This window comes from Schistocerca americana, chromosome X (assembly GCF_021461395.2).
Source record: "Schistocerca americana isolate TAMUIC-IGC-003095 chromosome X, iqSchAmer2.1, whole genome shotgun sequence".
NCBI lineage: Eukaryota > Metazoa > Arthropoda > Insecta > Orthoptera > Acrididae > Schistocerca > Schistocerca americana.
Window position 1 is genome coordinate 611,805,577 of NC_060130.1, and position 13,920 is coordinate 611,819,496.

Genomic DNA, 13,920 nt, shown 5'->3' on the forward strand with positions numbered 1-13,920 from the left:
TATTCTAATTACAGAATGAATCATAATACAATTCAGTATGTGCTGCAGAACATTCAAGACAAAATTTCTAAACAGAACACAAATTTTCGCAGAAGTATAACAGCAGAAGAAAAATTGTGTATAACGATAAGGTAAGATTCGTTAGTACAAAATTTTTGGTTTGCAGTAGAACTTTGTACAGCATTCGCTACCTCCAGTTAATTGTAGTCATGCTTTTGTATTTTAAATTTCACAAACGCTAACCTCTGAGGGGAAGAGAGTTTATGGGACTCCTGAGAATCATTAGGAACTAATTAGCTTCGTCATTTTGGGTAATGTCTTGCTGTGCCTTCAACGAAGAATCGCAGAAATACTCCTTCAGAATTTTCCAACTTGTTTCTTCTTTTTTCTTCACGATGCAGCGCTTGGCAGTGGTGATGGTTCATCATGTGGAGCCACTGATGACCTCACAGAATTCTTTTCATTACCTTGTAAGATAGACAGATTGATAGGCGAAGAGCTTTGAGATAATGCCCTTTGACTCAGTGGTTCTATTTCCACTGATAAGGAACTGCCACAGCATGACTTTACAATGCATTATCATCTGGTAGGGACACATTTCCGTCCCTCAGTGACACTCATATCTGTCTCCGTTTACAAGTAACTGCGAACTATTCAGTGGCGGCAATGCCGCGATCGCTGGCAAGCTATTGTTGTAAATGCATGTAAATACGGTAGATTAAATAAATGAAATAAAAGTAATTTCGCATGTATCATCATAATAAACGTAATTTTTCCTCACTGATTGTGAAATGTGAGGTAACATCTTAAAATAAAAGACGTGTGCAGTCACACTTGTGAAGAAAGCAGAAGGGAGACGTGTGATGCATGTACTGCAGAAGCTGCAGTGCTGCTCCACAGGCTCGCGCCTGCGGTCCGCTCGCGCCGGCAATATTAAACACTCGGAATGTCGTCGGCTCGGCTCCGGGAGGCTCACGCCGTGTCGGCGCGGCCCGGCCGCCAGTGTGAACACCGCAATTCAAAACCATGTGTTTGATATCGAAGCGGGCGGCGGCCCGGCCAGGCTCGGCTCGGCCCGGCCGGCAGTGTGAACACAGCCTTATTGTAAGCTATTTGCAATGGCTTCCGCCTTACCAGGCAAAATATCGAACGATAAATCCGCGTGAGCCACTAAAACCGTACTAATATTGAGCGGAAAGTGCTCTAGCCACAACAAGCGTAAGGAATTTTCCGGGGCCGGCCGGTGTGGCTGAGCGGTTCTAGGCGCTTCAGTCTGGAACCGCGCGACCGCTACGGTCGCAGGTTCGAATCCTGCCTCGGGCATGGATGTGTGTGATGTCCTTAGGTTAGTTAGGTTTAAGTAGTTCTAAGTTCTAGGGGACTGATGTCCTCCGATGTTAAGTCCCATAGCGCTCAGACCCATTTGAACCGTTTTTTTTTTAATTTTCCGGTAATTACTCACTTCCCTCAGGGGGCTTGAGTTCTTGTAAAAGTCGTTTCGACGATATGTCCTCCAACTGCTCGTCACAGATTAATTTCTAAAGCCGTAGCTCCGGTGTGAGAGAAAAATGTTTGATTAGACAACTTTTAATTCGTAATAACATTGCATGTGAAGCACGGCCTCTGCCTGAACTATCTGCCCTTCGTTGTGATGTGCCACATCACAATGAAACGTGGTGTAGATTCGCGGACGTCATGCAACACAAAAAACGCTCTCGGCTGCCTTAAACCACAAATCTGGCCACATCGCCGCGCGGGGTAGCCTCGCGGTCTTGGGCGTCTTGTCACGGTTCGCGCGGCTGTCCACGTCGGAGGTTCAAGCCCGCTCTCGGGCATGGGTGTGTGTCATGTCCGTAGCGTAAGTTATTTTAAGTTAGATTAAGTAGTGTGTAAGCTTAGGGACTGATGACCTCAGCAGTTTGGTCCCATAAGATTGACTAAACTGCCCATAACATTCAAGGAAACCTCCTGGCAAGTAAAGAAACCTGAAAAGCCAGCTACAGACAAACCACACATTCATATTAGCAGACAAAAGTGCGGACAGGAAAGATATGACATGATAATGGATTACACAGATAAATACAGAATGTATTTAAGAATTAGAAATTGAAAATGACATTCTCCTTTGACGTTGAAATGCCGCTGTAATATCAAGCACTTTCTCGTCCACTTTTCTCTGCAGGCATAGTCATACCGAACATCTGAGTCGTTAAGAATTGCAGCAAAACTGAAGGCTGTTTTCCAAGATCAATGGAAGGGCTCATATGATGACGTTTTAACTATATGAAAATCTTTATGAAGTTGACACGTGTCTTCTGCGGATCGTACTTTACGCTATCACTACATCTCATTAAGCGTTTGTTAGCCAAACAGGAGACTTCACTTTAGTTGCAATCTCTCTGACCTGCAACTCGTTCAAGCAACTGTTGGCGGATTTAGCTCATTTACTTATCAGTTTTTCTCCTGATATCCCTGCAGGAGATAGCGTCGATCATCGTCATAATTCTGAAGAAAATGGCCGAGTATTACGTTTTGATATGCAAAGACTATGAAATAATTAAAAGTCAGGCTGACAACAAACCGAAATTACTGATTTTCAAAATAAGCAACAACCTGAACATTAACGGTTGTCATTAACGTTATTGTCTAACTAATATCAGTACCGCTGTTGACAGTGTTACTGAACTGATCAGCGGCTAAAAGTCTCCTTAAACATCGGCGCCCTGAAGACGTAACTATCACCCGCCAAAGCCAAATGGTGGTAGCACCGTCCTGTTCAATCCGGAGAAGGATGTAGGAGAGGCAGTAACAGCGAACACTCCAGTATTCTTACAAATGAAGCCTTGTCACAATCTACCATCTATACTCCATGTATAGCACAAACAATTAAACGTTTTCTGGAGCTTTCTTAACTATACTCCTTATACATTAACATTGCAACAATATTTATTCACATTGTAATATGAATAAATTCATATTTCGTTTAAATAAACCAGTGGACAATTCAAATCTGATGCTTCCTGTTTTTCATAGAAACTTAATAAACGTTTTTCGAAACTATGTTGCCTTATTCGTACAGGACTCCATTACACGTTCATTCTGGCACCTTTTCAGAACCAAATCCCACGTGGAGAACAATTGTTTTGAGTTCCGTTCACAGCGTTCAGGTTCAATTCCATGTGACAAAAGATGTCAAGTTTTCTCTAAGTTGATATTTGTATTGTTTATAATACTGTAGACATTGCTGTCTAATAAGATATTTATTTATATCGTCAATGGGATATGACTGCTTCTTATTCCTCTACTTCCCCTCTCCCCCCCCTCTCACGCTCCCCCCCCCCCCCCCTCTCCCTCTCTCCCTCACCCTGTGTGTGTGTGGTTTAGCGCTCAACAGCGAAGTTGTCTGCAGCCTTACGAAACTTCGTATATGGTTAACATGTATTAAATATTAGAAAACAAGGAAGAGTAATTCTTACGCATGTACACTTACTCTCTTCCACCACAACTCACGGCTACCCACACAATCTTCTTTGGTATAGTTACCTGAAAAAGACGTTTCCCTCGTTCAGTACTTGCCTACACCCGACACGGCGAAAGGCTCAGAAGAGACAGCGCGGCGCAGCGCGGCGCGGCGCAGCGCGGCGCAGGCGGTGTTGCCCAGTCAAATGCGCCGCACGGCGCGGCGCGGCGCGGAGCGGCGCAGGCGGTGTTGCACGGTTAAACGCGCCGCACTGCGCTGCGCTGCGCCGCGCACCCGTGAACACAAGCTAGTAACAGTCGGTACATCAAAGGGAGCGGTTCGTTCGTGCCTCTGTATTCGGAGTGCGTTTGAAGCATCTTTATCGCGCACCAGTCTACGTGCGTACATTTTCATTCTACCTGGACAGGGTTGTTATTGAGTTAACAAACATTCTGGAAACATGAGTATTGAGTGGAACCGTAGACAAATTCAGCAAGTCGTAGAACTGTACAGAGAAAAGCGGGAACTGTGGGATCATGCAGATGATAATTATCATACAAAAAGCAAGAAAAATGACGCTTGGCTGTGGATCGCAAATGGTATGGGCTGCAAAGTCGATGAAGTGAAGAAGAAGATGGCCTCCTTATTGTCTTCGTACAGAAGAGAAAGAATGAAAATGAAAAAGTCTATGTACTCTGGAAGAGGTAATTATTTTCAATTATTGTTTTCAAAACCACGTTAATTATTAGATTTACAGTTACTATTAATTTGCATTATACTTTCAGGACGGGCTAGTACTTGGTTTGCTTTCAAGTACTTCACATTCCTGAAAGAAAAATACGCACCTACACGTATCATGAAGACAGAAATCGTAAGTGCTTTTATGTGTCGTAATGTAACATTAGTGTCTAATATAGTGTTATATGTAACTATCTAGTATTAGCCATAAAATGAACTGAAGACCTGCCCAGACTGGTAACACCATCGTGTTTACGCTCGAGAAGTAGGGAAGAAACGGAGAAGTGAGGTACTGCGGGCACTCCGATGTCAGAGGGGGCGGGGACGGTAAGCGATCTGTGAGCATGGCCAGCGCGAGCAGCAAAATCACTTCGACAAGTTTCAGCCGTCTCATTGTCACTAGTAGTGGTGTTGTAAGTGGGAAAGTGTTGGTAGTCCAGATTGTAGTGTTCGCACCGGCTGACATGCCTACAACGAACTTCGGCTTATCTGGCGCGGGTATAGTACACTCAGTAGTCTTACAAGTGGAGTTTTGTAGCAAGCTACTCATCTATACACCTATGCCCTGCACAGCACAATAATTAAACATTGACGAGTGCTTTTATTTGAAAAAAATTCCTCACAGTTTTTGCCGACGTTGTTACAGTGTAATGTGTACGAATCCGCGCTTCTTCTGAATATACCGCTGGCCGCTCGTATTCCAATGCTTAATTTTTCAGTAAAAAACTTGTGTGGTATGGTTATTTTGAAATTGAGTCGTCTTGTTTGAACACATGAAGACTCGTTTATAATGCCACCTTTGACAATCAAATACCACAGACAGAATAATCTTCTTTAGTGTTTCTGTGCTATGTTTGAAGTTCAGTTCTATACAACGGAAGCAGTGAAGCTTTCGATGAGTTTCTATCTCCTTCTATAGTTCACAATATCGCAGAAATTGCTGCTTGGTAACACCTTTATTCAAATCGTCAATGGGATGTTTATTTTGCGCACTTTGTTTCTAGATAGTTGAATACCACTCTGCTAAGCAATTTTCCCTTCTGATCTACTTCCTCAACTTTAACAATTTGAACTTAAAAAAATTGTTACGTGTGTTGTCCATTTTTTACTGATCTTTAATAAGCATGACGCGTTTCAACAGCATTGTGCTGTCATCAAGTGTATTCAAGTTACATGTACATTACTGTAATCTGATGTGTGATTAGGTTCATTTGCTGTGTGTGCCAGTGAGGTTATGTATCGAAGTACAGTGCTGTACAGATAGTGTGTACATTAAGTGATTTGCATGTAGCATGTATGGATCATTTTATTGGTGCATTCTCTTACATTTTTGTTGGAAATTTCGTTTTATGGCACACAGAGCCCAGTGATAAACGCATCCCAGCTTAACATTTTCACAAACAGCTGTGATGTGTTGGTCATTGTGCTCTGTGTGCCAGACAAGTAAATTTCCAACAGAAATGTAAGAAAATACACTAATAAAATAATCCAAATATGCTACACGCAAATCACTTAAAATACACACTAACATACATATTCCGATACTCACTGGCTTACATAACAAATGAACCTAATTACGCTTCAGATTAATGTAATGTACATGTAGCTGGAATGTACCTGATGATGGCAGCGTCCAGTAGAAACATGTTGTGCTAATTAAGTATTAATAAAAAGTGATTTAAACAGTAGCAATTATTTAATAAATTTAACATTTTGTTTGCACGTTCTGTTACCTTTTCCATCAGCACAATAACTCCTTTTCTGCATTTCATCGTCGTAAACATTGTTGATGTTAACAGCAAGGATTTTCTGCTATCACCACACATACTTGCACTGTGAGATAACAACGCACACTACCTTGCATTGGAATGTGCCACGTGACCAAGTTAGTTACCGGTATGACAAGGCCTACGGTTCGCTTTGTAGAGTAATACCTGAACAGACTGCTTTTTGGCTAATGAGTCCTGTTGACAAAATATACCAATATGAGATGCACATGTGTATTTTGCTGCATCATGTTACAGTTCTTTATGTCCATTTATAGCAAAATAGTCAGCCGGTTCATGACGAACAGACGTGCGTTTAATCGACTTCTCCTTGACACTGGAGACAGTGCCACCTAGAGCAGAACAATTATTAGATTTCCTACTCTCTCTCAAATAATTCTGCAAGAAAATCGTTGTTAAAACAATATTACTGGATTTTTCCGAGTCCAGAAGAGTACGCTTTCACAACGACCTGAACACAGGTGCTAAGATTTGCAAAATATTTTAAACAACTCGACGAGTTCTTCATTGTAGATAGTGAAATGTTTTCTCTTTTGAACTCAGGGTAAGACGTCATCACATTATCATACAAAGCTAATACTGCATCAGCCAAAATAACCAGTTCACATATAGCAAATTTCTCAGATCCAGATATGATTAGTTACTGGTCTTGTATTTTTTCTCACAATATATTGTTTTTGATTATGGTACCATCGGATGTGGCATGCTGCGAAATCACATCGGCAAACACGAATTAATACTGTCTGTCCAATAGCCTGAATCACACAGTACTACCGAGCGAGGTTAGCACACTGGACTCGCATTTGGGAGGACGACGGTTCAATCCCGCGTCCGGCCATCCTGATTTAGGTTTTCCGTGATTTCCCTAAATCGCTCCAGGCAAATGCCGGGTAGGTTCCTTTGAAAGGGCACGGTCGACTTCCTTCCCCGACCTTCGATAATCCGATGAGACCGATGACCTCGCTGTTTGGTCTCCTCCCCCAAAACAACCCAACCCAACCCACGCAGTACTAAGAAAAAGGTTTTTTAAATGTATTATTCGCTGCTGGTGTTTACTGGTGTCTGGTATCTTTCCCGGTGGTTCCAGCGCTTGCTTTGCTCCTATGACTCGGGTTCATAATGAAACAACCAGCACTCATTCAAGGTGAATATCGGGTGAAGAAATAATCTGGACTGACCTGACAGAGCAGCAACTTTTCCACTGAAGGTTCACTTCGGCTATCTTTCTGATTGGGTGAGTAGTCGCAGAAACCATCGGCTGAGCCCTTAGTCATCTTCCAACAGTCATGCAAGATGGTGCAAACTGATCCACTGCTCCTTTCCATCTACACTTACATACATACTCTGCAAGCCACTCCATGGTGCATGATGGAGTTTACCTTGTACCACTGCTGGTCATTCCCTTTCCCGCTCCACTCGTAAACGGAAAGAGGAACAAACGACTGCCTGTATGCCTCCGGACGAGCACCGATTTCTCTTATCTTGTCCTCGTGATCCTCACGCGAGATGTTTGTTGGTGGCAGTACCATCGTTGTGCAGAATGTCGCGAATGCCTGTTCTCCAAACTTTCCCAATAGTTTTTGCGAAAAGAAAATCTTCTTCCACCTACGGATTCCCATTTCAGTTCATAGAGGATTTTCGTAATACTCGTGTGTTGATCGAGCCTACTGGTAGCTAATCTAACAAATCACCTCTGAATTGCTTTGACGTCTTGCTTAAAATCTATTTGATGGGTATCCCAAACACTTGTGCAGTGCACAAGTATTCTACATGCGGTCTCCTTTATAGATGAGCTACACATTCCTAGAATCCTCCCAGTAAACCGAAGTCGACTGTTCGTCTTCCCTACTACCGCCCTTACGTGCTCGTTCCAGTTAATATCGCCTTGCAATGTTACAACTACATATTTAATAGACGTGACTGTCAAGCAACGCGCCACTAAGACTGTATTCTATTATTACAGAATTGTTTTTCCTACTCATCTACATTAATTAACATTTTTCCACATGTAGAACAATCTGCCATTCATCACACCAAATAGAAATTGTATCCGCGTCATCCAGCATTCCCGTACAGTCACTCAAAGACGACACTTTCACTTAGACTGCTGCGTCATCCGAAAACAAACTGGGACTGCTGCTCTCCATATCCGCCAGATCGTTTGCGTATATAGAGAACACTTAGCTGGGTCACATCTGGCGATACCGTTCTCTTCGATGAACACTAACTGTCCAGGACGATGTACCGGGTAAAAACCGGTAAAAAATGTTCGAGCCACTCACGTGTTTGAGAACCTGTTCTGTGTTATCAGACCTTCGTTATTAGTATGAAGTGTGGTACTGTATGAAGCGCTTTTTTTCCCGAAATGTAGGAATATGGAATCTGCCTGTTGCCCTTCATCCACGGTTTGCAGAATATCGTGCGAGAAAAGTGCAAGATGGGTTTCGCAAGAGCGATGATTTGTAAATCTATGCTGGTTTGTGAACAGAAACTTTTCTCTCACAAGGAAATTTATTGTATTCGAACTCAGAATATGCTTAAGAATTCTGCAGCAAACCGACGTTAAGGATATTGGTCTACAATTTTGAAGGTACGTTCTTTTACCCTTCTTGTACACAGGAGTCACCTGTCCATTTTCGCAGACGCTTGGGGCTTTCCATAGGGTGAGAGATTCGCGGTAAATGCAAGCTTGCCTTAATACTGAATTGGTATTCTATCCGGACCTGGCGACTTATTTGTTTTCAAGTTTCTCAGTTGCTTCTCTACGTCAGGGATGCCTGCTTGTATGTCCTTACGGGAACCTCTGCGACGGTTAAACGACAGTAGTTCTGTATGATCCTACTGCTTGAATGATTTCTTAACGCGAAATTTCAGCTTTCCTTTTGCTGTCTTCTATCGCCAAACCAGACTGGTCGACGAGTGACTGGAAGAAGCGTTTGACCTGCTTAGTGATTTTACGTAGGACCAGAAATTTTTTGGATTCTCGACGAGGTATTTCGTTAACGTATGACGGCAGAAGTTATTGCGTGCTTCGCGTATAGATCTTCTTACAGATGCACGAATTTTCACTGACTTACGCCTGTCGAATTTTCTGCGTTCTTTTTTTGGACTGAGAGCGCAACAAGCTTTCTTTGGTCAACAATTTCTGAATTTTGCATTAAACTACGGTGCGTCTTTTCCGTTCGTCATACACTTACTCTGCACATACTTTTCAAGAGCGCAACTCATAAGCAGTTTAAACTTCGCCAACAACTCATGTAACTCCATCATATTGTAACTACATGATTATCCATTTCATAATGATTGACCCCTGACATAGAGCTCATTTTCTGGTTACATGACGAACGTCGATGTGTTGTACCTGGCGGAATTGTGGAAATATGTACTTTTATTTAGTGTATGGGTATTACATTTTAGTTTAAATGGGAGCCAAATACGCAACAATATTTAACAGAAAAAATTCTTTTTCGAGAATTTTTTGGCACATGTCAACTTCCAGGACTCACAGAAGTTAGACCTTAATTAAGAGGAAAATTTCATTTGCGTAGTTTAAAGATGCAACTTTTTCCATTTGCAGGTGGATTGTCGTTGCTTTACGATTAGCCGTTTAGTCCTAATAATGGTGGATGTAAATTTCTGCAGTTCGCCTAGTGGTGATGCGTATTAACAACACGAAAGGCGAAAATTCAAACCCTGGCCTTTAACAGCTGTTACGTTTTTTAGCACATAAATGTAAATAAAGCGCTAATAGCACGTATTTAATTTATTTGTTTTTGCGTCCTCATGCGGCTCGCGTATGCTATGTTGCCGGATCTCAGAACAGTATTTCCGCTTCGTTGTTCGTTGTTACAGTGTTTACATCGGAGCTTACCGTCAAATAGGAAACAGTCGTGATCCCATTCGTTGTTGTGTACTCGTGTGACAATTGCCTTGGTATGTGTGTTAATCCATGCGTCATTTACAGAGTTGTGAAAAGTCTATGGTGATCAATGCGCGTACTTACTTTTACAGTGGAGCGAATTTCGAGAGAATATAGAGAAATTTCATGTCTTGTACCATCAAAAAATGAAGTCTGGCAGGCGTCAAAGGTTTGCATTGCACGAGTCTACACAGGAAGTCATAAGAAGAAAAACCATTGACTTCTATGCAGGCCCGGATGTAGGGGCGGGGGGGGGGGGGGGGGATCAAACCGGGGTGTCTGCCCCAGGCGGAAATGTCAGGGGGCGCCAAATTCGTATTCATGAAGAAAAAAACCTTGTTTCACAAAGCGTCTTTCATCCTGTGCGGGTTGCTCTATCGATTATTCATACCATTTTGAAATGTATCCCATTTGGTTTCTGAACACATTCTAAGCTGATTTCTGAACGAATGATCAGTAGATTTTTGAATGCGTGCCCCAACGTGATGTTTCTGCCAGGGGAATCCCCATCGTATCCAGAAATAAAAACTTTCCAGCAGACAAAAGCGGACAGGGCTATACGAGCAGAACCGAATAAACCCGAATGGGTGAATGCCAATCGCTGTTTGTTTATGTGGTTGAATGGTTGCGCGAATCATCAGCGGTGCTATAATTATTAGCGAAGTCCATAGATTCACATTACCAGAGTGGAAATAAATGACTAACAGGAAAACAGGTAAGAAAGATTATATATTATCTTCTTGGCGTATCAAAGAAAATGAAATTTTGACAGAAAATTCATGACAGGTCGCTATACTACCAGTGTCACAGTGCCCTGTTAGCAGCCGCTTTAAGTTCTATTCTCGGAATAGCACGGAAAACTCGTTGAACGAACACGTAATAACTCCCAACTGGAGAATAAACGCGGGATATCTGAGTATGTGAGTGTGACAGAGTTAGTGAAGTTAACCGGAATATAAGTTGTGACATTGGCAGGAATAGTTACGGATTTAGTGTTGATAGCCGGCTGGTGTGGCCGAGCGGTTCTAGGCGCTTCAGTCTGGAACCGTGCGACCACTACGGTCGCAGTTTCGAATGCTGCCTCGGGCAAGGATGTGTGTGATGTCCTTAGGTTAGTTAGGTTTAAGTAGTTCTAAGTTCTAGGGGACTGATGACCTCAGATGTTGAGTCCCATAGTGCTCAGAGCCATTTGAACCATTTGAACAAATTAGTGATGACAAGATTGTTTGTTAGAACGAGGAAGGAGATGAAACAAAACATCACACAAATTACATGGAAGAATATGACGATTCGAAATTGATATAAAAATTTCGTACTACTACCTTTCGATCTCTTGCTTGAGAAACTGGAGCGTATGAATGAAATGTGAAACTATTTCCTAACATAAAACTTTTTGCTTGTAGTAGGCCTAATAGGCATTTGATATTGATACTTGACGAATTATTTTCTGTCGTGTTATTTATGTAAATGAGGTACATAAAAATGACAATTTGCACCAAAACAGTCTCGCTTATTTGGCGTGTGTTGCAACTGCTGTAATACCAGAAAACCCTATTTCGTTTTATCTAGCAGATCTAGCTGTCCTTGGCAGATTTCTACTTATGGCATGTATCGGTTAGAAAAATGCACCGATGATGACTGATATCAGTCGAAATCGATTTGCAACAAGATAAATAAAATATATTTCCACGACTGGTTGCTACATTCTTTATAATTTTATGTTCGTTAATGTTAACACGAATCATGTACACTTCTCCAGTAAACTGACTCGTTTCATATCATTTCGATAAAAGAATCGTTCAAATTAAGTATGGATTATGGAGCTAAGTAACTAGCTAACTACTAACCATCGTCGCTATGACATTTTGACTGCCAATCCCTTTCTGCACACTAAACATAGGAAAGACCGAGCAGTTAAAACCGATGCCGGTATGTTTAGTTCTGCATAACCAGTACATTTCGGTATTTGTTTGGTCTCGGTTATAAGTGTTTTTTTTTTTCATTTTTACTAATAACTGGATAAAAATACCGCCATATCAATTTGTGATGGCAGAAGCTTTAAAATTTGTTGTTTTTAAATAAAACTTTTTTTTACAAAACGAGTAATGTCTGTTCCTAAAATTTACATTGCTTTGAAATATTGCATTATTATAGATACTCGGAAAAAGCGATCAGCACTATTTTAATAACAATGCCTACAGTTAAAAACCAGCAGTCGGCCACTGTAGCGGTTCCTAGGAGCTTCAGTCTGGAAACGCGCTGCTGCTACGGTCTCAGGTTCGAATCCTGCCTCGGGCATTGATGTGTGTGATGTCCTTAGGTTAGTTGGGTTTACGTAGTTCTAAGTCTAGGGACGGATGACCTCAGATGTTAAGTCCCATAATGCTTAGAGCCATTTGAACCATTTTAGAAGTTAGCAACGAGCACATGATGTAAGAATCGATACAGCATAGCGAAGACGATATTGTATCTGTTGCGGCATGGCGTGGCCTATTAGGAAGTATGCGTGTACATGCAGCGTGCAAGTCTTGCCCTTGTCTGGTTTATATGGTAGTTCCTCACTGTCATCATCTGGCTTCGGTTATGTTGCAGAATGGTACTGTCCCTAATTTGAAAATATTCCATAAAGTGTGGTAACAGTGAAGTACAATTCCGCATTTGCTTTAAAAGATTAAAAATGTCAGGAGGCACGACAGACGTGTAACATCATATAAGGAGAAAATATCGACAATGTTCCTTGGAGGAGCAGGTAAATTTGATTGATATACCTATAACTTTATTGAAGTGCTATAAACTTAATTTTGTTATTGCTTCAGGATGAAAAATGTATACCATCCAAAAGCCACGATGCAGGGAGTCATCAACATGTGACCTTACTCTCTCGCTGTCGCCGCTTCCGTCTCCTTCACCTTCGCAGTCTTTGCTGGATAAAATAAGATCGATTTCTACAGAGGAAAAGAGCCGGTGTAACCGAAAACCGGTTCTTTCAGAAATAACTCTCACCCATATTGTACTCTGACACTGCCGCTAAGGTTAGGTCTGTTTCTAGCTACAAGATATAAAATATTCCTACTGCGTGTGGGTTGTCGAACTAGTTGCTCAAGAAAGTTTCCGGAGAAAACGATTATATCTACTTCACAAGACTGTAACACCTGCAACGAATCCAGAGACGTCCCACTCTACAGTCGGTACAACTGTCGTCTCGATTGTGATACGCTGGGCTTCGAGCACCGCGGCCTCGATTTCTATTGCGATTCCCGGTTCATCACAGAGACATGGTTTGGCACTTCCATCTTCGTCATTCAGACGTGTTTGGCAACAGTGGAGGCGTCTGTGCCACCTAACCTCTGTATTATACAATAGTGGAAATCAGTGTAACGGCAGGGGTCCTAAGAGAGTAACAGTACAATGTCTGAAGTTTTCATGTATCGAATTTATTATGAAAGTAGTAGATAAATATAAGACCTACAAAACCACGACGAAATTACATAATTTCTTTCATAACACGAGTAACAAAATAAGGCATTAGCATTTCCTGGGTGGAAATTGCTATAAAGACTCTCGCTATGCAGAATGAGTTATTGCATTGTAAGTGCTTTCTCCAATCCCTGTTCTTCCTAACTATCTCAAAGATTCTCTTCGGCATTTTGTTACGGTTTTTAGTTCTTGGAGTGGAACTGCCACCCATTCTTCTCGTATAGCTCTTTTCAGCTCACTTACGGCCTCAAGCTGCCTTCCATTGCGATAAACACGCCTTCCAAGTATTCCCCAAAGGTTTCCCACAGGGTTCAAATTCGGCTACGTACACCGGCAGGGCAAGACATCGGTATCTTTATATTCAAACTACTTTTTGGTTGTAGCAGAAACATGCACAGATGCATTATCTTGTTGAAACATTATACTTTCGTCCTCATACATTCGAATCAATTCTGCCTCTAACATCTCAGTCTACATGTTGGAGTTCGTTCTAGTGTTCATCCAAGCAATGCGTGATTTACCTTTAGCGCGGAAGGTTG

General features: G+C 41.9%; 1 protein-coding gene across 1 annotated transcript in view; it reads left to right on the top strand.

Moving 5' to 3' along the window:
* Positions 1-3,796: 3,796 nt before the first annotated feature.
* The window catches only part of LOC124556460, a 74,593-nt gene continuing 64,469 nt past the window's right edge, over positions 3,797-13,920 (top strand). The window contains exons 1-2 of the mRNA XM_047130410.1: positions 3,797-4,164; positions 4,246-4,331. Coding sequence (XP_046986366.1) covers positions 3,921-4,164; positions 4,246-4,331 — 330 coding nt within the window. The 5' untranslated portion in view covers positions 3,797-3,920. The remainder of the gene's footprint in view (positions 4,165-4,245; positions 4,332-13,920) is intronic.